Source organism: Sorex araneus, chromosome X, assembly GCF_027595985.1.
Source record: "Sorex araneus isolate mSorAra2 chromosome X, mSorAra2.pri, whole genome shotgun sequence".
Lineage (NCBI taxonomy): Eukaryota > Metazoa > Chordata > Mammalia > Eulipotyphla > Soricidae > Sorex > Sorex araneus.
In genome coordinates, this window is record NC_073313.1 from 248,566,974 (window position 1) to 248,592,550 (window position 25,577).

The window sequence follows — 25,577 nt, forward strand, 5'->3', positions numbered from 1 at the left end:
CACTCAATGAAACTTAATAGGATGATAACATGTTCCTTGTACTATGAGTATGAATAGACTCACGAAATGAACAAATGCGTTCATCAAATGGGGAGAGGCCAGTTTTGAATTTCCTTGTTTCTCAAATCATTGGAGAGTAATCAGATAAACTATTTTCTGCTGCTTTCAATAAATTCATTTTTTAGGAATTACTATATTTTAAACAGCGAACCCCCAGCAAAACTTATGCAACTAATGTTTTAGCCAAAGTAGAGTTGACATGTATGATGGTCTTCTAAAATAATTTAAATAAATCCACATATAATTAGGCTGCCTATAATAAAAGTTCAATAATGTACTAAATAATACCAAAGATAAATAAATTTAATGATTCATAATTAAATAATATCAATTGCAATAAATAAATTCTGGCCTGGTTATACTAAAAAGAACAAGTACATTCTGAACATGCCATCTACAATTGCCGGTTTGGGTGTTAACATGTTGATTCAGACATGAGCACAATTAGATTCTCTGGGGGAAAAAATTATAAAATGCAGATCAGCATGTAAGAAGTTTTTTAGCAAACAGCTTTGGAGGAAGGGCAAGGGGTAAGATTGGGGGTAGGGGACATTGAGATCAAAACAAAAGCTTCAGCCAATGTAATAAGGGAACTCTGAAGCTGGGGGTAACTTTGCAAACCCCTACCTACACTAAACATTAGTTAACAGAGGCCGGATGTCCCCAGGTAAGAAGCTAAGGCAGGTCTCATCGATGATGGCAGTCCCAAGAGACTCAGCTCATTGCTCAGACACTAAAAGATCCCAGCAGCTAAGGGAGTGCTACTTCCGCCCCACAGGGGCAGACCTGAGCTACACTCTGAATCTGTGACCTTCCATTGCAGCACTGTGGGCATCCGTGTGCTTTTATGTCCAGTTCTGGGAAAGGCTACTCCGGAATCCTGGTACCTTTCTTTTCTGGAGGAAAATTAGAGAGATGGAGCTGAACCATGCATAATCCTGCTGCTGCAACCGTTCTCAGGGCCACGCTAATACTTATTTTTCTTATCCTGATTCCTAAAGAGTATTTCATCCTCAAAACTCTCAAGAATGAGGACTGATTTGGAGAGATGCTGCAGCTGAGGCACCGCAGGTAGGCCTAGTCTCCAGGCCCAGATCCCTGGACCCTCCTCAGGATGTGGTTGGGCCCACGGCTCCATCCATACCCAATTTCCTCTTGGCACACGAATGGTCCAGCATCACAATTGATCTCCGACAGATCCGTGTAACAGCGTCAAATTTCACTGTACTCACAGCCCAGGAGGAGCACAGCAAATTGGATGGGGAGTTGTGTATAAGTCCCACTAAGCCTCGTGAGCAAAAACAGTAACACAGGAAGCTTAACTAGCACCTAAGAGCTGAGCAAATCCTCAGTGATTCTAGTAATAGGATTGTGACACATGTTGTCACAAACAATATAAAGTTACTTATTTTGCACCTGCTAAAAAGGCAGGGTTGTGGAGGAGGGGACTGGGGATAATGATGTTGGGAGGACCACACGTGACAGGATTGGTATTGGAACATTGAATATCTGAAACAAAACAACTGTTATGAACATTGTTGTAAATTGGGGTGTTTAAATAAAGTTTCAAACAAATAAAAATAAAAACTATCAGTGTCCAAACTATCAGAGTCCAGAGAAGTTTAAGGGAATATGATGTGTCAAGTGCCATTAAGGTTGGTGCCAGATTCTAGTTTGGTGGGTCAGAAAAGAGCCCACTCATGATGAACAATTGTTTTGAATGTAGAATTCACCCCTGAAAATGATAGGGCCTTACCCCAGAACCCGGGCGAGAGTTTGAACTGTCATTCTCCTATGGAGTATTCTAAGTTCACAGGATATCCTTTCTTATCATCAGACTTACAACACAAGCTGTCTGCAGTATCCTGTGAGGTGGCTTAAGTAGCAAGTCATTTGGTCTTGGCCTTGACCTATCTTAGAGCTCCTCCCTACTATCGCACTTCCCCCAGTGCTAGTCACGCCACCATTACATGGAAGGAAGCATATTCACCATTGAGAATGTGGAAACATCTTCCAAGCCCTCAGCAGAATTATTTTTGTTTTTTTTGTTGTTTGTTTTTGGTTTGGGGTCCACATCTGTGCTCAGGCTTTCTTCCCAGCTCTGTGCTCAGGGATCACTTCTGGATGTGCTCGGGGGACCCTATGTGAGGGTGAGCTTGAACCTGAGTCAGCTTCATGCAAGGTAAGTTCCTCGCCCACTCTGCTACCTCTCCAGTCCTCACCTAGTTCCTTATAGGAGGGTGGACTACAATGAAGTAACTCAACATTTCACTCACACAGGATGTTCCTGCAATGCTCCAAATCTCTGGACCCCTAAAAACATTACTGAAATGATAGGCCCTAAGCTCTAAACTCTATCTCCTATCCTCTAATGTAGGTGACTTTGCCAAGGTCTCCCATATTTTGACTACTTTTTGCTCATCAGATCTAACATCACTGATACCATCATTCTTTAGAAAGGCCACATGGTCCAGGTAGGTTGCTTTGACTATATTACAGCATAAGGTGAATACATCTAGTTCTGGAGCAACTCCATCATTGGTCATTGCAATGCTACTTTTACACACAGCAGTTTATCTTCTGTTATCCATCCCAAGTAATGCATTTTCTAATCCTGTCTTACTGACAGAAAAATAACACATTTGCCAGATCTACGGACACATGTCAAGTAGCTGAATCTGTCTGTGTTAATTTATTCTTATAAAGATCCTACATCGAAGGGGCCAGAGACATGATATAAGCATTGAGGGTCTTGCCTTGCACCTGGCCTACCCTGGTTTGAATCCCAGCACCACCTGTAATCCCCCACGTATGCTAGAAATTATCCCTGAGCACAAAGCCAGGGATAAATCCTTGGCACTGCCAGATGTGACCCCAAAACAAACAAAGTATCCGACATCTAACTTAACAGCTTTAATGATGGATACCTCTTGGACCATTCTTCCACATTAACCATAATCCACATTGATCTTACAGCATCCATCCAGTTTTCATAGGGGCCAGAGTGGCTATTTGAATTAGGATATGGACCATTAGCCCTTGCAGTCTTTGACTTAGAGGTTCTCAAACATTTTTGGCCCAGCATCTTTTTACAACATAATAAAAATTATTATGTTGTCCTCCTGTAAATTTATCATCTTTGAACAAACGAAAAGCACCCCCAATTTCATCTGAATTTCCTCCAAGCACCACTGGGAGTAATTCCTGAGTATAGAGCCATGAGTGAGCCCTGAGCACTGCTGGGTGTGTCCCAAGCAATAATAATATGCATGAAACAGGAAATCAGATGTTTGATGTGCAAATCATAATTTCCCCCTGAACTTTCTAAAAATAAACACTAGTATATAAATTTACATCCATCTACCACCCCAAATAACCCATTTACTAAGTATAATCCTTGGGAAGGAATATAATAGTCAATAGGAAAATATTTAGAAACTAGAAAAACCCTCCTATTCTCCATACTTTTGTGGATTCTGGTCCCAGTGACTTCTAAAGGGTCACTTCCACCACCCTTGACATCTCTGCATACTGCAGTGTCCAGTAGCCTTGAGCACAGAACTGCCCTTCACTGATTTTAGAATGCTAGATTCCTAAAACCATGTGCTTCTCAGTTTCTTCACCCTTTAAAGAGTACCTTTTCCATTTATATTTTGGAAACATATCACACCTCCAATTGAAGAGCAAATTTAGAAACTCTTTAATTTAGAAACCCTTTAATAGGAGAACTGGAGCGATAGCACAGCGGGTAGGGCGTTTGCCTTGTATGTGGTCAACCCAGGTTTGATTCCTCCATCCTTTTCGGAGAGCCCAGCAAGCTACTGAGATTATCTCGCCCTCACGGCACAGCCTGGCAAGCTACCCGTGGTGTATTTGATATGCCAAATACAGTAACAAGTCTCATAATGGAGACATTACTAGTGCCTGCTCGAGCAAATCAATGAACAATGGGGCGACAATGCTACAGTGCTTAGTAGGAGAAAAAGTTCCTGGATATTTTTGTATGCTCTTATAATCATAAGAGTCAATATTATGCTTACTCATTTATTACCAAAAATAAAGTCTCTGGCTACAATTTTTTCTTCTACAGGCAAATAATCTCATCTCTCTTGATGGCTAATAAAGTCAGAAAGGCAATGTGTGAATTCTAAAGACAGAAATGAAACAACACGATTTTTTAAAAGATGTTTATTACTATTATTATTTAGTTTTATTTACTTCACCTTGTATACTTATCTTGAAAAAGCCTACAAAAGTAAAGAAAAGTACCTGTAGGCTATTTATAAATCATGTGAGAGAAGGGTTAAGTTCTAAATATAAAAAATAAAACTTTTAGCTTATTAAACTAGAATGGATTTTCCTGAATAGTGTCGGCTAAATTGGTCTGCAATGCATTAATAAAAGGAGAACATGTGTCTCCACTAACAAGTACTTTTAACACTGCAATCACTACCAAAAGAGCTAGTTAGGAAATGGAAATTTTCAAGTCCCTCCCACAGACTAAATACAAGTTACTTTTTAACCTGAAGTCACAGAGTCAAATCTATAAAAGTAAAAATATTGCCATGATTTTCAGCAACAGACTGATAAAGCCCACAAGTTTCTCAAGTCGTTTCAATAAACTCTGCCTTGATTTCTTGTCAAACTCCTAGTTTAAGAGGTAATGACTAAAGCTGGACTTCTTGACTTGTGGACAAAAACAGACTACGTGGGCAGTATTGCTCTACTATGGAAAATCATCTTCAGAAAGAAAGAAAGTTCAGCAGTGACCTTCTCCAGTGCAACTCGGCCTGCAGAGCTGCAAGTCCACTATAGAGGTTCCAGGCAAGTTCAAGTTCCAGTTCATAAGACAGCAACAGATTAGAGAGGAGGGTGGCGGAAGAGGGCACCCAACCTGTCAGCTCTCCCAGATAAGATATCAAGGGCCTGTAAGGTCAAACATAGACAATCTGCCCAAATGAGGTAAAAGGACATCAATAATGATGAGAATTTAAGAAGCTTGTGCCACCAGTGAAAAAATAACTTCTTGATACCTAGTCACAAGGAAGTTCTGCCTGGGGTTATTCTATGTGGAACTAACTTACTTTGAGCAGCAATCCGAGATGCTTCTTTCATCTGTTCCATCTACCATCTACTCTTCTGAATAATCTGAACTGAGGCAATAATCAAAAGGATGCCTCTGACCCCCTCAGAAATTTGGAAGGCACTTAAAAATAAAGGAAAGGTCATATAATCCCTGATATCATGAGACTACATTATAGAACGACTATTTTTGGTAATCTGGGCTCAGTGGAAACTCTATTAATCTTATTATATTTGGCAGAATATTCCATTCTCCGAATAAGATTAACGAGTAGATATTATTGTACAAACAAAACCAAAACTGGAGCAACAAGATCTTGGAGTCTGTTCCCCCATGATGAAATATTCCCAACCAACCCTCTGATGCAATGCTGTTTTCATGTAGTCTGAACATTACATAGAGCAATTAGTGTTTTTCTCAGGAAGACCAGAGATCCAAACCCTTAGATGTGTGTAGGATTCAGAATTATGTTTCACTTAGTGAGTTTCTCCTTGCTCACTCTCTTCTTCATGTTCGCATCGGACTTTGAGTTTCTATGGAAGACTCCAATTCTGGCTCCTTTCAAATCATCACTTTAGGGACTTGGAAGTGGAAGGTAGTGCAATTCTTTCTGGCCATCTGCCAGGCAGGGGACCCCAAGTTTTTTGGGGTAAGTTTGACTGGCAATTTTAAAGAACTCTTCTGCAGCATCAAGAGCAATCAGACGGTCCTGTTGAAAAATTTAAAAGTGAAAATGTTGTTAAGATAGGAACATTATGGAGTAACCTGGGATACTATGCAGCTCTAAGAAAGAAAAAAATGAGCACAATTTGCTTCAAACTGTAGGATAAGATGCTGAGTGTAGTCAGTCAGAAGGAAAGAGATAGATACAGAATAATCTTTCTTAATATGTGCAACTTAGGGGCCGGAGCGATAGCACAGTGGGTAGGGCGTTTGCCTTGCACGCGGCCGACCCGGGTTCGATCCCTGGCATCCCATATGGTCCCCCAAGCACTGCCAGGAGCAATTCCTGAGTGCAAAAGCCAGGAGTAATCCCTGAGCATCGCTTGGTGTGACCCAAAAAAAAGCAAAAAAAAAAAAAAAATATGTGCAACTTAAAGTTAATATCAAGGTATCAATAAAGGGTCTAAGAGAACACAATGGGAGAACTGACTCAAAAAAACTGAATTGAGGGGTTGTGGGGGTTGAAAGGGAGGGTCTTTAGGGGAAGGAGGTAGGCACATTGGTGATGGGTGTGGTGTTGTAATTAAGTACACGGGAAACCATCATTAACAATATTATAGAGGGCAGAGAGATAGTACAGCAGGCAGGATGTCTGCCTTGCATGTGGCGGATCTAGCTCTCATCCATTGCACCACATATGGTTCCCCGAGTCCTGCCAAGAGTAATTCATGAGCACAGAGCCACAAGTAAGCTCTGAGCACCACAGGATGTGGTCCCGCAAAAGAAAACAAAAAACAAAAACAAACAAATATTGTAAATCACAGACCTCAACTAATAGAAAAATATAGGAATAAATCATGTTGATGGGAAAACTAATACAACAGCCACAAAAGACATCCTAGAAATAATGAGTAAGATGTTTATTAAACTTTTCAATGCATGTAGAAACTATCCTTAATCCTTAACTTCTAATATCCCAGAAACATTCCACCACTCAAGAGCCTCTTCAAATTCTGTTGCAATCTTGGGTTACATAAACAGCATTCCTCAAATCTCTCTAACTTACAAAGGGTCCACAAAGTTGATTACATAGTAAATTAGATGAAAAGTATAGTCTTGAGGTCTTGAGTCATGACTAAGGCTCAAATGATCTGAGTAAAATCAAGAAATCTAAATTTGCGGGGGGAGTTATTTGGGGCCAACACCTGGCAATGCTCAGGGGTTACTCTTGGCTTTGTGCTCAGGAAATATGGAAACACTCTTGACGGTGCTCAGGGAACCATATGGGGTGGTGGGGATTGAACCCGTGTCAGTCATATGTAAGGAAAGTGGCCCTACCCGCTGAACTATCACTCTGACACAGAAATCCAATTTTTTTTTTTAAGTCGGCTGATTTTAATGATGCTGAGCACTGGAAAGCAAGGCCTGCAACGACAGCATAATTATTTGCTCAGACCACAGAGAGCTGGTCTTGCTGGAGTCACAAAATCTACGGAACTACAGAAAAGTAAAAATTCTAAAGCAAAGTCAGGGTAGAATGAAAAAGCGTCCACTCTGCACTCATTTGTGGAGTATAAAATAACATCACATGAAGCTGACACCCAAGGACAATAGATACAAGGACCAGGGGGATTGCCCCATAGCTGGAAGACTGCTTCATGAGCAGAGGGGAGAAGGCAGATGGAATAGAGAAGGGATCACTAAGAAAATGATGGCTGGAGGAACCTGTTGGGATGGGAGATGCATGCCAAAAGTAGATAATGAACCAAACATGATGACCTCTCAGTGTCTGTGTTGCAAGCCATGACTCCCAAAAGTAGAGAGAGAGTATGGGGAATATTGTCTGCCATGGAGGCAGGAGGAAGGTGGGAAAGGAGGGGGGGGGTATACCCAGGATATTGGTGGTGGGGAATGTGCACTGGTGGAGGGATGAGTGTTTGATCTTTGTGAGATTGTAACCCAAACATGAAAGCTTGTAACTATCTCACGGTGATTCAATAAAATTAAAAAAATTTTTTTTAAAAAAAAAAGAATAAAAAGAAAAAGCTTCCACTTACCACCACAAAGAGGTATCTCTCTGAGAGCTCCCAACTTGTTGGGAAAATATTCGTCTCTTCGGCCAGTTTTAACAGTATCTCTCGAGCTTCTTTTGTGTTCTTAGAATCACTGATGGTGCTGAGTTTTGTCACTGACAGCAAAGAATCAGCTTCCTTTTGAAAACCTAAGACAAAAAAAAAATATTTACATGAAAAGTGGTCACAGGAAATGCCTGCCCTATGGTATGGCCCCTGCAGGAACCTAAGGGTAGAATCTTAAGTGGGTTCACCTAAAGTGGGTTGCATAAAGTGACTTCACTGGAGACCAAAGGCAGCACTCCAGGTACTTTAGGTGCAATATGATCAGCAGGGGTTTTAGTTTAATTTAATGCGTTTGCTGTCTTTTTTTTAGCCAATTTAAGCTTTCACTGAGAATTAGGCCTCAAACTTATACCCATCAATTGATTGCTGCCCCTTTTTGGTTGGAAACCCACTTCTTGACCCTTCTTTATCTTCTTCTCTGTTCCCAGAAATCCTATACGAATCTCTGAATATGCAAAAAAATCTCATGCTTCTGATTGTCCAAACTTAAATCTTCTTAATCGGGGTGATATAATTGGTTTTTTCAAATTCATTATCCAGAGTATACTTCTAGATTTTCATGTGCCTTGGAGGAATTTACATTGTGACATGGAGACAATGAAGTCACAATGATACCAGGTAAGGAAAGCGGGCACAAGTGCCATACCATCTCACTGAACCCTAATCAAATAAACAGGGGTCAGTTACTGAGAGCCCCACTTTTGAAAAGTGAGGATCCTGGGCACTGCCTCACCTCTCAAAGCAGAAGGAATAAAGAATCTGAAATTGATAAGTTCACTTTCAAACATCACATTGAGTTTACATAAAAGGATGCAACGTGAGATCCATGTTTGTCTACAAACATGGCAGAATTAATTAACTACAATACCCGATGTCTACCCTAACACCTCAGGCATTCTTCTCAATTTTGAAGCCTATCTACGCTGTAATCCTTCTGAAAGTCTACACTGAATATGTCTGTCTCTCTTACCAACTATTGCTCCCAAGTTGTCCCATATTATAAAGGTAGTTGACCTTTGCCATGGATCCAATCAATATTCAATGCCAAGAGATATTCGGCAGTAGCCTATCTTTCATGGTCTTATCTATCCCACTCAATCCTTAAGGCAAATGTAGCAGTAATACTGGCAAAAGGAAATATTCAAGAGGCTGGTGAAAGCAGAAATATCAGATGACTGTGCACGAGAAGGAGAATAGGACTGGGCCAATAACTAGCACACTGAAGCCTTAATTAATTGATGACTGACATTCCTTTTATATAAATCCTGGTGAAGACAGTGAAGAGGATATATCACAAGCCCGGCAAGCTACCAAGAGTATCTCGCCCACATAGTAGAGGCTGGCAAGCTACCCGTGGCATATTCGATATGCCAAAAACAGTAACAAGTCTTACATTGGAGACAGTACTGGTGCCCGCTCGAGCAAATTGATGAACGACGGGATGACAGTCATACAGTCATACAGTCATACCATTTCGTAGTAGCTTCCAGACTCACCTAAATCTTCTAAAATGCGCTTCCACCGATTTCTCACTTCCCTTCGAATCTGTCGCAAGGTGTAGATATCATAGTTGAGTTTTTGCCATTCCTGCAGGAAAAGTAAGATCCCATTTTATTTTCACTCCTTGACCTAAATCTCTATCAAATACCCGGACTTGAGCTGTTTACACTCTTCTGTCAAAGCATATTTAAAAGATGAGGAGACAAGTGGGATGAACTCAACTGGAACACAGCAGCCTTCATTTCTGGGAAGTCTGCTCTGTACCAGGTGGTACAGGACATTCCTGAATTTAACCCAATTAAACACACATTATCTGTTCTGTCAACATCAAAGATCTCACCTACCAAGTGAGGATAACAACGGAGACTACCCATTTTAAAGAATTAGTGAGGAGAAGAGTATAGAAAAGTACACCATCTCTGAATCGAGTCCCTAGTAAAACCCAGGTATCAATAAATTGATTTTACAGATGATTAAACTGAGGTCCAAGGAGATTCATTGGCAGTCCAATGTCATTCAACTAATAGGTATAAGAATTGATATTTGATTCTAGCCTATCCAAAGTTCATTAGAAAAATAACAAAGAATTTAGGTTTTTTGTAGCAAAGTAAAGTAGACCTGGGAATCCACATTTCTTGATTCCCAATGTTTTCTTCACCTTATCTCAGCTGGACACGTAATACAATTTAGAGATGACTGCTGGACTAGAGCTGTTACTGACTGGATTCCACGGGACGTCAGAAGACCGCCCACCTACAGAATGGTCAGACTTCTTCGTCAAAACCCTGAATGAACTGTTTGAGGCTCTTTGTGTTCCTGGAGCGAACAAATACCATTGGGCTATACTAGCACGCAACAGGGACGAATGGAGACGTTACTGGCGCCCGCTTGAGCAAATCGAAGATCAACGGGATGACAAGTGATGATGACCCTATCTCAGCATTGTTCTTTTACATGTTATTTCACAACAGAATAAATCTTTTAGATAATTGTCAGACCTAGAGCCAGAGAGACAGCACAGAAGGGAAGGAGCTTGCCTTGCATGGTTGACCTTGGTTTAATCCTCAGCATCACATATGATCCCCTAAGCACTAATAGGTGTCACTATGGAGCACAGAGCCAAGAGTAGTCCTTGAATACCACTGGGTATGACCCAAACCTCTTCTCAAAAAAAAAAATCACCAGTACTATTAGAAGATAGGATTGTGAACACTTCAATCTTACAGGCAATAAATAAGCCATCATTCATTCAGAACATGAATCTTTCAGGTGCATACGAATTTGTATTGAGCTAAGCATTTCTTTTAAATGTCATGAAAATTCATTTTTAAGGAGGCTTATCTATATAGAACAGTTATTTTTACAGAGTAAAACTTTTCCCTTGAGCAAAAACATTAACTACACAACCATCCTAAGGTGCGGTTTAAAAGACATCATTCTAAATGCTCAATTTAAGACTTAGTTACATGATATTTTGATTCCTCTAGCTAAAAACGTTTCAAAGGTGTCATAATTGCCCTACCAAGTTCCTTCCAAGGACTGACTTGCTCATTGCTAATCAACCTTCAAGGTTAAGGGAAATCACTTTAGCTGCCTTTCACATCCATTGAGAAATACTGCTTTAAAATGAGGAAGCTAGCAAAATAAAGTGCATTTTTCATGTCTACACTTCAGATCTTGTATCTAAGAATGTCATAGATTTTAGCTGTTTTTTTGGAATTCAGGAAGTTGGAAAAATTCAGCATTTATTCCTGATTTATTTTCTCTCTCCTCTCTCTCTGTCTCTGTGTCTCTCTGTCTCTGTCTGTCTGTCTGTCTGTCTGTCTGTCTTTCTCTCTCTCTCTCTCTCTCTCTCTCTCTCTCGCCTCCCGCCGGCCTTGTAAGTGCTGACTAAATCAGGAAGAAAGTCTGTAACTCTAGAAAAGAGCAAAGTTAACTGAGGCAATTAAGCATCAGATTAAAGTGCAGCCAGGTAATCCTTCACAGAATGCTTAAGTGGTGAGAGAAAAAAGAATTGTCATTTTCCACCAGATGGATCTTACTGTACCAAACCGGCCAGTCAGTACAGCACAACTGGGGGAGAGGCATGCATGATAAATGACAGAGCCAGGCGACCTGGGTCTGCATTCCAGCTCCAGTGCTAACCAATAGATTGAATTTGTTAGTTTATGAACTCCTGGAATCTCTGTGCCCTTATTGGCAATACATAGATAATAACACAACCGCCCTCTTGAGGTCCCAATGGGTTCAGCACTTGGGGCAGAGAGGGGGGGAAGGTGCACATTTTCCTGCACATCAAACACAATCGCCAATCCGCCCAGACTCAGGATAAACTCAGTCATGATGACTGAAGACATGAATCAGGTGTGATGCAGTAGATCGCCTGTGGTTCAGTTTTTTCTGAAAATGATTTCATCCTTCTCAATATCGTGATTTTTATAACAGATTGGCTTACCTTAAAACATAGAGTTCTTGGCACGAAACATTTATGAAATTTATAGAGGCTTTTTTTGTCGTTGTTTGTTTTTTTTATTGGGGGGGTGTCACACTCAGGAGATGTTCAGGGGTGACCCTGGCTCTGCACTCAGGAATTACTCTTAGCAGTATTCAGGAGACCATATAAGCCGCCAGGGATCGAACCCAGGTCAGCTGCATACCAGACAAATGCTCTACCTGCTGTATTATCACTCTGGCACAGAAAGAATTATTGCCAAATTTACCCTACATTTTCTGTCTTTATTTCATTTACTCATCTTCTAGTTTATGTTGTCTCATAGGTGTTCACTTAAGTTATCTTGTCCTTTCTGATTTAGAAAAAGTTATTATTAACAAATAAAATACTATACGGAGCAATTGTCCATCTATTTATTCTCTATGAAACTAACCTCACATGGTCGACAAGATAAAAACGGATCAGACATAATCATATTTGATCAGAAACCCACAGAAAATCAAAACTGGTGGAGTTGCTTCAGACATACAGCCTTAAATCATGCAACAGGCCACTAGGGGGCTTCCTTCACTTGGATTAAAGTTCTCTTAACTTGGAGGTCCTGGGGTTTTGGACTCTTTCTCAACAATGTATTCCCAAACTACTATTTTTCAGGAACATATGCGATACCAGGTTATCCAGGCTTCCGATTTTTTCTTTTTAAAACTTTCTTTTCTATCAGTTGTTTTGCTCTTTCTGAACATCAAGTGTTACACAAGTTCATTTAGTTTTAGTATCTGTGATCATTTAAGCCATTATTCCCAAGCTAGCAGGCCCAATTTTGACAGAAGATTTGATGGATAAGTAATAATATGTAACTTTAAGATCTTCTAAGACTGAAGGCACAGGAGATGTCCTCACTGACCTGCATATGAGAGAGACTAATTAAGATTTTTTAAAATTGTATCACCATGAGATACAGTTACAAAGGTTTAATGTGTGATTTCAGTCATACAATGATCGAACACCCATCCCTCCACCAGTGCACATTTTCCACCACCCGTGTCCCCAGTAACCCCCACTGCATCCCAGCCCTCCCCCTGCCTCTGTGGCAGACAATTTCCCTCTTATTCTCTAATTTTGGGCATTATGGTTTGCAATATAGATATTAAGAGGTATCATGTTTGGTCCTTTATCTCCTTTCAGCACATATCTCCCATTCTGAACAATCCGTCCAATCATCGTTGATTTAATGATCCCTTCTCTGTTCCAGCTGCCTTTTCCCCCAGCTCATGAGGCAGGCTTCCAACCATGGAGCAATTTTTTCTGGCCCTTGTGTCTACTGTCCATGAGTGTCAGTCTCATGTTACTTCATACATTTCACTTAGCATATTACTCTCCATGATCATTCACTTATAAGCAAATTTCATGACTTCATCTCTCCTAACAGCTGCGTAGTATTCCATTGTGTAGATGTACCAAAGTTTCTTTTTAGCCAGTCGTCTTTTCTAGGGCACTCGGGTTGGGACTTATTAAAATTAATGGTATGAGGGCACAGAAAAACAGTGCAGTGGAACAGGTTGGATCCAAGGCACCCTCTATGGCCGCAGAGCCATCTGGGTAACCCAGGAGTGATCCCTGAGTGTAGAGCCAGAAGTAAGTCCTGAGAAGAGCCAGGTGTGGCAAAACCAAAAACACAACAAAAACGGTAAGATGAATCATATGGAATGATGCATTTCTCTACATAGAAATATGCTCTATAAATGTACGTCTATTGATAGATATATGAATTCAGCTGGCCTTGACAATAAGTCCTGATTTAAACTGAAGTCATTTTACATACTTAACTTCCATATCCATATTCCTACCATCTTCTTTCAGCAGAATAATTTTGGATAAGTGTCCTGCAAATTTAAAGTTCCAAAACCAGTATAAACCAGTCGAGATTCAACTCACAATTGGGTTTTAAAAAAGCAAGTGGTAAGAGGCAAATTTCTATTTCCCTATAGCACAACCTCAAAGAAGAGGATCTAAATATGACGAATAAGATGTGGTGATGTAAGGGCCCGGAGCCATAGTACAGAAAACAGGGTGTTTGCCTTGCACACCAAATCTTCGCCCTTCTATATGGTCCCAAGTAATTCCTGAACTCAGAGTCAGGGTTCTGAGCAGAGCTGGGTTTGGCCCAAATTTTTTTTTAAAAAAAAGGAAACAAAAGGTGATGTGTAAAGTCTTACCCATAAGCTGAAGAAGTCCATGATATCATCCTACAATTCTTAACAATAATTTTGGACAAATAATTTGAAAATAACAATGACCACATCCCTTATAATGGATAAGTGATCATTGTTAAATCTACAAAACTGAAGGGCTTGAGCGATAGCACAGCGGTTGGGCATTTGCCTTTCACTCGGCTGACCTGAGTTCGATTCTTCCACCCCTCTTGGAGAGTCCGGCAAGCTACTAAGAGTATGGAGCCCGCACGGCAGAGCCTGGCAAGCTACCCGTGCATATTGGATATGCCAATAACAGTAACAATAAGTCTCTCAGTGAGAGACGTTACTGGTGCCCACTCAAACAAATCGATGAGCAACGGGATGACAGTGACAGTGACAAAACTTAAAGTAAGCCTTACTTCCTAAAGCAATTTGTTTCCATCATTTCTGAAGTAACATATTGTGGTTATTGTATGTTTCTTCCCTAGCTTCCTCTCCCTCACTTTCTACCTCCTCATCTCATTCCTCCCCCTCTTTCTCCTCCTCCTCATCCCTCTTCCTCCATAACTATAAATAATAGGCTTACACCTTCCTCTCATATTAACTTTAAGCTTTCTTTGTACTCTCCACTACGGTTTATTTCTTTTTTAAAATTTATTTATTTTTTATTGAGTCACAGTGAGATACACAATTACAAAGTTGTTCATGATTGGGGTTCAGTCATATAATACTCCAACTCCCTTCCTTTCACTAGTGTATATTTCCTATCGCCTATGTCTCAAATTTCCCTCCTGCACACTCTCTCTCTCTGTTCATTATGGTTTGCAATACAGAAAGGTTATCATGCATATCTCTCTATCAACTGTCAGTTCTTGTCCAGAGTGATTATTTTTAACCATTATTAACTATTATTGTCATACTGAACCTTTCTCTACCCTAACTACACTTCACTCCCCACACACACTATGGCAAGCAACTAACCGTGGACGAGTCCTCCTGGCCCCTGTTTTTCCTGGCATTGGATATTAGTCTCATACTATTTTTTTTTTATATCCCACAAATGAGTGCAGTCATTCTATATCTGTGTCCCTCTTCCTCTGACTCATTTCACTCAGTATGATATTCTGCAGTTATAAGCAAATTTCTCCACCATGTTTTTACTTGGTGGTGGTGGGCCACACCTGGTGGTGTTCAAGGGACAATGTGGTGACCGGTATTAAAACACAGGTTACTAAAGCATGAACTTTTGAACCATCTCTCTAACCTGTTCTCTACTATGAACAAAGAGTAAGTTAACGTTTTTGCATGTGTATTCTCTCTTTCTGTCTCTGTCTCTGTCTCTCTCTGTCTCTCTCCCTCTTCCTCTCCCTCTCTCTCTCTCTCTCTCTCACTCTATCTCTCTCTGTCTCTCTCTGGGCAAGCAGGAAAACAGATTTTATTCCTGGGATTGGTAGCTTTCTGCTCCAAACTAAGGGGACAAGGGAGAAAGGAGGAAAACAGGTCCTTAAGGTTGCTAATCTATTTTGCCCAGATTTTCCTGAGGAGAGAAATTATTGTATCTAATAGTGGACACTGATTGGCTTAAGTCAGGGGAAAAAGGTCACCTCGGTTATATACTAGAATCATACAGGGAGCATTTTCAAATACAAGTGCATGGGATCTGCTTCCCCAACCAATGAAAGCAGAATCCTTTGAGGAGTACCAAGGTTTGAAATCCTAAAACTGAAGCCACTGGGCACGAACACATCCCTTTGACTAAGGATGTGAACATAGTCCAACCCCAGTCAAGGAGATGCAGTGGAATCATCTCTGGAAAGAATCGAGAAGGGGGAGGGGAGTGTGGGATTGTAGGGGAAGGGGTGGGGGGCGAGAGTTGAAATGACTACATCTGGAACCACTCCACTAATTTACTACCCTTAGAGGAGTAAACCTAAAGGAATACTCCTAAAAGGATCCAGATGAAGGCATCCTAGAGAAACTGAGTCTAATGACATGTTAGACCTCAAAGTCAAATCTCATCAGAAATCAGAGCAAATTCTGGGACTCTGCTATCTGAACCAATTCCACGAAAGTTTATATTCCTGGAGTAGGTCATTTTTCCTGACATATTCACTTTACAATGGCCATTCACAAAGTGCATAAACAAGAAAAGCAAATACAGTAAAAAAAATGTTCAGATCACCTTTTCCCTATCTCTAACTCCTGGAGGAAATGTTCATTAAACGGGCTTAGTTAGTTGAAGACAGAGATAATGGGCAAAGAATATGATGATAATGCTCTGCCTGGCTTTCGGTCTTTCTGACCCAGGAATGTCTTAAGGAATGTCAGAAATAGCAGAAGCCCCTTTAGGTGTCCAGGAATTATTGATGGTGCCTTCTTTGAGCACCCACTATAGCAGAAACCCTCACTCCCTAAGGAGTATTATTATAATAGAGATGAGGAAGTAGCTTATCCTAAAGTCACTTGGGCAAGCAGTATAACAATGGTTGCCTTAAGCACTCAACTCTTTCACCAGGCTCTGTTGATTCCTCCTAACTAGACCTAATTTAGCTGGGAGGTTTTGAACTTGCTCGAGCTTTGAACTAAAGCAGTTCAAGTTAGTATCTGACATAGGCCTAAAACTATTAACTCTTGGATACACACATTAGGATACCCTTGCCTTTGGTCCTTAGCGCCATCCTGATGACCGACTGGCCTTGTAGGTCATGAGCATACCCTTGACCTTGTCTTTCTTCAATATTCAAGAAGCAAGTATGAGATAAAAAAAAAAAATGGCTTCATTGTCTTCATTCCATATCCCAAAATCTGATCATCCTATACAGAATCTTCAAATAATGATACTTACGCCACTACTTACAGAGCTGCAGAAAAACCCACCCAAGAACTTCCCCAAACTTTCTATGAGGTTATCTACCTCCCTTCTTCCAACACCGGACAGCAGCCAAGCCAGAAATCAAATCTAGCTGCATCGAATTCCAAAACCCTTATGTCTGAACAAAAAACAAACAAAAACAGAAAACGATGACTATGGGTTCTTCCCTAACCAGTTTCTATTTTTATGCATTTATTGCTTGCTTATTTAAGTTAGGTAATATGTTTTATATTCACAAATTAAAAAGTTCTATGAGCCCTGCCTGCCAGTTGCCATAGCCCCCTCTACACTTAAGAAATATTACCATTTTCCCCTCTATCCCTTCATTTGCCTCCCATAAATGGAAACATAATATAGCTGATACATGTCAGATAGCAATAATCTTTAGCAATCATTCTGCACTAGAATGTAAAGTTCCAGGTACTTCACCTTGACTTTCTGATCACCTACCATAGACAAACACAGAATTAAAATAAATATGTTTGATTTTTAGAAAATGATTCCTCCCAAATAGCAATATATTTTTAAGAGCATTTTAGAACTGAAAAATGCCTTCAGACATTTTATTGCTTATTCTTTCTGATCCCACCATCAAAAAATATTAAATGTCCATGTGTGTCATACACTATGAATATAAGTGTGTGTATAATATATACATACATATATACATAGCACAGGTAGGGCATTTGTTTGCCTTGCACATGGCCGACCCGGGTTCAATTCCTCTGTCCCTCTTGGAGAGCCTGGTAAGCTACCAAGCGTATCCCACCTGCACGGCAGAGCCTGGCAAGCTACCCGTGGCATATTCGGTATGCCAAAAACAGTAACGACAAGTCTCACAATGGAGACATTACTGGTGCTCGCTTGAGCAAATCGATGAACAATGGGACGACAGTGCTACAGTGCTATAAATATATAAATATATATAATTATATATATAAATATATAAATACATATATATTTCCTTTGGAAATTTCCACTTTAGCATTGACATCAAAAAAAGATATCATACAATAAAGGCCATAACAACATTGACAAAAATTAAACATCCAAATTAGGGAATTAAAAAAGTGAACAGCCCCTTGCTTGAAAGAGACAGCTTCTGGGTAAAATGAATTCTTTAAGCACTGTAGCTGTTATCTCTTCCCCTTTCAATTTTCACCAATTCACATAGCTTATGAAATATTCTATTTCAGATGGAGAGAGAGTTTTCAAAAGACAGGAACATCATATTGACGTTTTCACCAATTCAGTCTTCTTTCATTTTGTATGCAGTGGGAAATAGCAGATAAGCACAAAAAAAGACATGTCGTACATTGGAGTACCTGAATTTTAACAGGCCTCGAACCAATTATCTTGCATTTGCTTTTCATAGAGAAATGTACTAGGGTAGTTTTTCAGCTATTTAAACTTTCTCCAGACTGATGTTTGGTGATGAAACATAGAACTTGGTTCTGTGGTTTACCCATACTTATAATCAGGGTCTTGGTGAAATCCTAAGTCATAGAAACAGGAATAGCTATAGCTATGGAATGCAAGAAGACTTGAAAATGTAACAAGTAAATACTATGATCCAAAGAACACAGGAACATTCACTAGAAAAGATATATGTACATGTGTGTCCATTACAATGTTATTTACAATAGCCAAATGATGGAAGAGTGGATAGAGATGTTTTATATATGTGTACATATATATGGGGGGGGTGTAAAAATATATACATATGTGTATATGTATTAGAGGATGTTATATGAGTGCATGAGCCAGGAGTAACCCCTGTGCAATGCCGGGTGTGATCCAAAAAGCGCACACACACACACACACACACACACACACACACACACACACACACACACAAATGGACAATGGTGGCGGGAGATTGGAACATTGGTGGTGGATGTCGTGTGAACTTGTATCATAAAATATACAAACACTCGGGGCTGGAGTGATAGCACAGCGGGTAGAGCGTTTGCCTTGCACGCAGCCGAACCGGGTTCGAATCCCAGCATCCCATATGGTCCCCTGAGCACCGCCAGGGGTGATTCCTGAGTGCATGAGCCAGGAGTGACCCCTGTGCATCGCCGGGTGTGACCCAAAAAGAAAAAAAATATATACAAACACTTTTACTCTTGGTCTCCAAAACAAGAAGTAATGAATTCACTCAAAGGAAAACAAAACAAGTAGAAAAAAATCATTCCTATTATTTTTGAAGGATACTAAATTCACTATCACTAAAATTTAATGTGAATTGAGTAAGTGTAAATTTGCCTCAAAAAATTAAGATTATCTAAATTTAAACACCCTGTCGTAAAATGCTTCAAACAAAAAAAAAAACATACAAATAAATGAAACAGTTAAAAAAATTATTAGGAGGGGCTGCAGTGATAGCACAGTGGGTAGGGCATTTGCCTTGCATGTGGCCAACCCGGGTTCGATTCCTGACATCCCATGTGGTCTCCCAAGCACTGCCAGGAGTGATTCCTGAGTGCAGAGCCAGGAGTAACCCCTGAGCATCGCTGGGTGTGACCTCAAAAAGAAAATAAAATATTAGGAATAAAAACTTTAAAATTTTACTCTTAGATTGAAGAAAAAATTTTTTTTAATTTCCTGATGTAAAAGTCTGCCTATATAATAATTCACATAAAAGGCCTGTCTGTGGCTTGAATAAGCCAGAATCTCCAAATCCACCCCAAGTGTGCCATTCAGTCTGCTTTTATTAGACATTTGCTCTGTGCCAAGCACAGCGATGGGCTTACAAAATAAAATAGCATGTGGTGCCTGCCCGAGGGGAATGAAAATGCAGCCCCTCGAAATGCATGTAACAGTATACTACATTAGCAGAAGCACTGCTCCGGGGAAGTGGTAATTAACTCTGCAGAGAACCACAGGGGGAACAAGCATAAGAGTCAGCCATAGGAGCACAGAGGCAGAGCCAGGAGGAGAGGCACCGAGACAGCAAGGACATGGTAGCCTGGTCAGCAGACTTGCAGATGGCGATTCTGGAAGGGACATGAGTGCACCCACCAGTTGTCCAGGGAGGAAGAACTAGCACAGCGGGTAGGGCATTTGCCTTGCACGCGGCCAACCCAGGTTCGATTCCTCCATCCCTCTCGGAGAGCCCGGCAAGCTACCAAGAGTATCCCGCCTGCATGGCAGAGCCTGGCAAGCTACCCGTGGTGTATTCGGTATGCCAAGAACAGTAACAACAAGTCTCACCATGGAGACGTTACTGGTGCCCGCTTGATCAATTCAAAGAGCAACAGGATGACAGTGACAGTGATCAAAATTCAGAACGAAGACTCGTAGGTGGACACCATGAGAAAGATGAGTGCCAGGAGGAGCTTACCACTTGCAATAAAGGCATTGAGCTCTCCATCTTGAGTATAACTTCCATTCTTGGTATTAAAATGTATTATAGAGGGCCAGAGAGATAGTACAGTGGGTAGGGCATTTGCTTACCATGCTGCAGACCTGGGTTTGATCACTGGCACCCCTTATGGTCCTCTAAACCCACCAGGAGTGATCCCTGAGTTGCAGAGCCAGGAGTAAGAATTGAACACAGACAGGTGTGGCCCCTAACTACCGCCCCCCCCCAAAAAAATAATAAAATGCAGTATAGAAGATCTAGAATTTGTCAAAACCCTGAACAAATGGTTTGAGGCTCTTTGTGTTCCTGGAGCAAGCAGATACCATTGGGCTACACTAGCATGCGACAGGGATGAATGGAGACATTACTGGTGCTCGCTCAAGCAAATCGAAGATCAACAGGATGACAAGTGATACAAGTGATGGGCTCTTTCAACACAATACACATTTCCAATATCGCCAACAAAACAAACTCCCATAGGAACCCAAGGCATTTACAAAAGTAAAGAAGATATATAGATTTGAGAGATGAAACCTAGAGATCAGGCGAATGTTTCATGAGCACCTACTTCTTCCCAGACATCATTCTAAGTTATTTCCATGTATTTACTTGTTGGTCCTCTTAAGCTAAACCATTCTAAGCTATTTCCATGTGTTTAAGATGTTAATTCTCATATCACGATGTGTTTCTGTGAAATGGATAATCAAACAGGTGAAGAATGAAAAAGTGGCACTGAACCAGGAGCTAGGGAACATGCCTTCTCCTCACCTCCATTCAATCCACATGCCGCATCCCAGCATCCTGAGGTGTAACTAGGGATTTCCCCCTCGCACCGCAGGGGTGCCTCTTGTGTCTGCTGGTACCCGAAGGTTCAAGCAGCACGGCACCCTAGGACTTTGCACCCACTGCCCAGCCCAGTTGGCGGAGAATCACTACGAATGACCTACAAACCCCCAAGTACTACCTGGGAGGCCCTTCGGCTAAAGGAAAACAAAGAAACTGGCCTGGGTGAGGTTGGTGGGGTGTACCCACCCACCACCTGCCTGAGCACACGCAGTGGTAAGTAGGAGGGGGATTTCCAAGCCTGGCTTGGAGCCAGGCACTGGGCTGCCTGCTGGCCCTGTTGCCTCTTGAGACAAGAGGAAAAAGGAGGGGGCGTGAAGGACAGGAAGGGAGAGGAGGAAAGAGAGGCGGGGATGAAAAAGCAGCTGATTGGAGTCAGAGAGAGAGAGAGAGAGTTCAGTGGGCAATGTGCTTGCCTTGCAATTTGCCAACTGGGTTCAATCCCGCGGCATCCCATGTGGTCCCCCGAGCACTGCCAGGAGTGATTCCTGAGCTAGGAGTAATCCTTGAGCATCTCGCCGGGTGTGAGCTCAAACCCCAAAGTAAAAAGCAGCTGATGCTGAGAACATCTGCAGTCCGAGTGACTGTGGCTGAGGAGGAGCCACGACACATAGCAGACGGAAATCTTGGGAGAAACAAGAACTTTTCTAGAAGCAAAGGATCCGCAGGATCCGGTCAAGAAGACTTGCCAAGCTCTCGGTGCCCTCGTTGCGTCCTGCACCTCTCCTGCCCGCCCTGCCTTGGGGACTCTAAGCTCGGCCCTCTTTCTTTCCTCAGAACTGGCGGGGGGCCTCAGCTGCTCCCCTTTTCCATCCCTTTCCTCCCCCCACACTCTTGCCCATGCAGGCTAAGGGTGAGACCAACACATTGCCTTCAAGATGAGCGAGAGCCGGCCAAAGTCGCCATGAGATTCTGGAGCCTGAGGCCAAGGAGACACACTATTTTTGGACCAGCTCTGCTGGTCTGCAACCAAGAGCCAAGAAAATATTTATATTTTCCTGAAACCAGCCTTTTGACTGCTACTGAGAACCGCGCCCCCCCCCCCAGGTTTCCGAGCCTTTCCCGAGATCCTTTCCCACCCCTCCCTCTGACACGGCCTCTCTCACTGCTAGAGGAAGTGGGGGAGAGGGAAGCACTCTGGGCACGGGCAGCTCTTACTTACTCCCCGCCTTGCAGGGGGAGGAGGGGGGGTGGTGGGGGGACCAGCCGGGCGGAGCCAGCCGCATTCTCCAAGAGGCTCCGGCACCAAGCACATGTGGCTCACATGATGGGCCTCCTCCTGCCAGGGCCCGACAGGCAGCAAGTCAGAGCCAACAGCCACAAGCTCCAGCTCATCTGCCAGATCCCCAGGAAAAGGGAGTTCCCTGGATCCAGCTCCAACTCCGTCAGATCAGGATGTGGAGGGGCAGCCCCCGTCCCTGCTCCTCCATCCCTCCATCCCTCCCAGGCCCCTCCCCTGCTCCTCCATCCTTCCATCCCTCCATCCCTCCCAGCCGTGCTCACTTCCTCCTGTTCCCTCCCTAACAGGCCCCTCCCCAGGGAACGTCTTGGGGCTCTGTTCCCCCCACAGACACTGCTAAGGCATTTTCCCCACCTTTTCTCCTAGTGACCCCGTGTGCGGTGTCTGGAACTTTCCACAGGTTCCTCCTCGTCTGTTCTAAAAATCAGAGAATGCCTGCTGACTTCCTCTTCTTACCCTACCTCCTGGGGGGTTTGTGGGACCAAGGGAAGAAGGACCCTCTATGGTGTGTCCCCTGAATCCAGGGGTAAAGAACTCCTTCTCCATTCTGGGGGGAAGGTCTCACCTGTGTGGGGTCACTCCCGGGGGGGCCTGAGAGCCAGGGCCTGTTTTCTTGAACCTTCTGCGCACCTTCATCTTCACATTCGTCTACAGCCCTCACCTCTTCTCTTCGTGCTCTTGGGTCCGTCTGAGCTTTTCCATCTGCCTGCATGACTCCCGCTACCACCCCTCCTCCCAGTCACTCCCAGTGACTCCTTTTCTCCTTTTGGCCTCATCCCCCATTTCCACTCCAGGTCTCAAGTTGTCTCCTTCTGCTGGATGTTTTCCCACGAATGCGCTGTGGACTCGACTGTCCAATCTAATCCCCACACACACCCCTAATTTGGTTACCTGAAGTTCACATTCCCTCAAGCCCATCAAGGGGACCCAACTCAGTGCCTATAACGCCCATCTGTTTTATGCCAACGGCCTCAGCCCAAACTGATGCTTTTCACTGCAGACTGACTGGTTCCTCTGCTTTAATAAACGAACATTCCCAGAGGCTGAAGAAATTATACAGCAGTAGGGCACTTGCCTTGCGTGTGACTGACCAGGGTTCAACCCCCAGTACCCCAAATGGTCCCCTGAGCACTGCCAAGAGCAATTCTAAGTGCAGAGCCAGAAGTTACCCCCTGAGCATTAGCAGGGATGGCCGAAAACTTAAAAAGAAAAAGAGAACAAACAAATATATGAGTATCCCCAATCTCTTCCCAACCTGCCGTTTCCCTGAGAGGTTGGATCCATTCCTTCCCCAAACTCTGCACTGAATCAAATGTTAGTCCCTAGTGTGTGCTCCACGGGGCCAAATCTCCAGGACTATTTTTCCCATCTCAATCCTATGCACCCCCTGGGACTACCATCCTTTTCTCCAGCACACCTCAAACCCGTGTCTTGGACAATGCTCACTCCTGTCTTCAGCCCTGTACCATCTAAATCTAATTCTCCCTTCAAGGTTCTGCTCCAATGACACCACTTTGAGAAGCCTTTGGCTTTCTTACCCACTGAAAGAAATGAATTGCTGCTTCTATGAAATTTCTCAGTCCCATTAGGAAAACTGTTTGAGAGTCATTTCATGCACAGATATCTTTACTAAGATGCTGGTACAAGCTCCTAGATTCACTCACCTCTTACACAGTCCTCTTGCCGAATTCAGATAAATATGACAATTCACACAAAGGCCAATTTCTGCTCGTGATTGAGTGCCCTTGTGAATTCTAGGAATCAGCACTAAATCTTACCAGAAAAAGGCACTTGGACTCTAATCTATGTGTATTCTGAAAAAGGCAAGTTTGTAAAATCAGGATATGTTGATTCCCAAGTTTGGGGAAATAGAAAAAAATTTACAAAAGGTGAAATAAAACCAAATGAAGCATTCACCTCTTCTGTTCTGTGCCTGATCAAATGCATATATTCATAAAAGTGCTTTTCACAGAGACACTTTAAAGGATATCCTTTACAGAATATCAGGCATATAAATATTGAGGCTGCTACTGTGTAGCTGGCATCAGCCTGAGTCGCTAGAGGCTTGTGCTGATCAAATGAGATGAGATGATTTGATGGATCCCAAAGGAGATGAGTTTATGGATCCCTTTCCAGAGACATGGTTTTTGGGTTTTTTTGGTTTTTTAAGTTTTGTTTTTGTTCTTGTTTTTGCTTTTGGTTCACACCTAGGGCGATGCTCAGGGGTTACTCCTGGCTCTGTACTCGGCAATTACTCCTGCGGTGCTCAGGGGACCTTATGGAATGCTGGGGATCAAACCCAAGTCAGTTACACACAAGGCAAACACCCTACCCGCTGTCCTATCACTCTGGCCCCATTTCCAGAGACAAGTTAAGCCAAATCCTATGAAGTGAAGCAACTCTGCTCAGATCACATAGGTATTCGGTGGAGAAGGACAAATTTAAACCCAAAGTTGTCTGACATACATGCTTCCCAGTACTCTCCCTCAGTTGCACTCAATTTGGCCTCAAATCAGCTCCCTCTATTGTCCTTCCCTGTTACAATATGGAAAAACTAGGACACAAAGAGGGAAATGAAGTGCCATGCACAGGGACTGTCCTTCCAGAAGCAGCTTCAAGAACAGCCCCCTGAGTCCATGTGACAATGGGCTTCCTCCTCTAGTTCTCCAGCTCCAAAGGAGGCACAATGCATCCAGCTCCCTGTCATGGCTACAGGCTGCAGTGACTTGGCAGAGAAGGGAAGTGGAGGCAATCTATGATGCAGAAGCAGCTCACAGCTCCCTTTAACATGCCTGGCTCTGGTCAGTGTCAGGGGCATCCTCTTTCTGGACTCTAAAAGCTTACTCTTTCCCTCCATTAGCCCTGCTGTGTAAGGGGATTGCACTGCGCTCCACTCAGACAGCTGGTCCATGCAGTGGCCATCGGATTCCACCTCATCGCAGATGGCACTGGATCAAATGACAGAGCAAGAAATCCAACGTATTAGAGCATCATCACAGACCAGATGGGACAGGGAGAAGAGCGACAGGGAGCGAGGCCACGGAAGGTCAATGGCCAGACTTGGCTAGCCACAGCTCCCCAAAGAGCGGACATTAGTGCTTCAGTCTGGACAGCTCCCTCTAATCAACAGCTCTAAGAACGGTCCATCTGTTGGCCATCCAGAC

The 25,577-nt window shown here is 42.6% G+C and overlaps 1 protein-coding gene across 1 annotated transcript in view; it reads right to left on the reverse strand.

Annotated features, from left to right (window-relative positions):
* Positions 1–4,243: 4,243 nt before the first annotated feature.
* MREG (melanoregulin) overlaps positions 4,244–25,577 on the reverse strand; it is a 69,139-nt gene continuing 47,805 nt past the window's right edge. The window contains exons 3-5 of the mRNA XM_055121552.1: positions 9,441–9,531; positions 7,864–8,027; positions 4,244–5,852 (exon numbers count right to left, since the gene is read on the reverse strand). Of these exons, the coding sequence (XP_054977527.1) occupies positions 5,718–5,852; positions 7,864–8,027; positions 9,441–9,531 (390 nt within the window). The 3' untranslated portion in view covers positions 4,244–5,717. The remainder of the gene's footprint in view (positions 5,853–7,863; positions 8,028–9,440; positions 9,532–25,577) is intronic.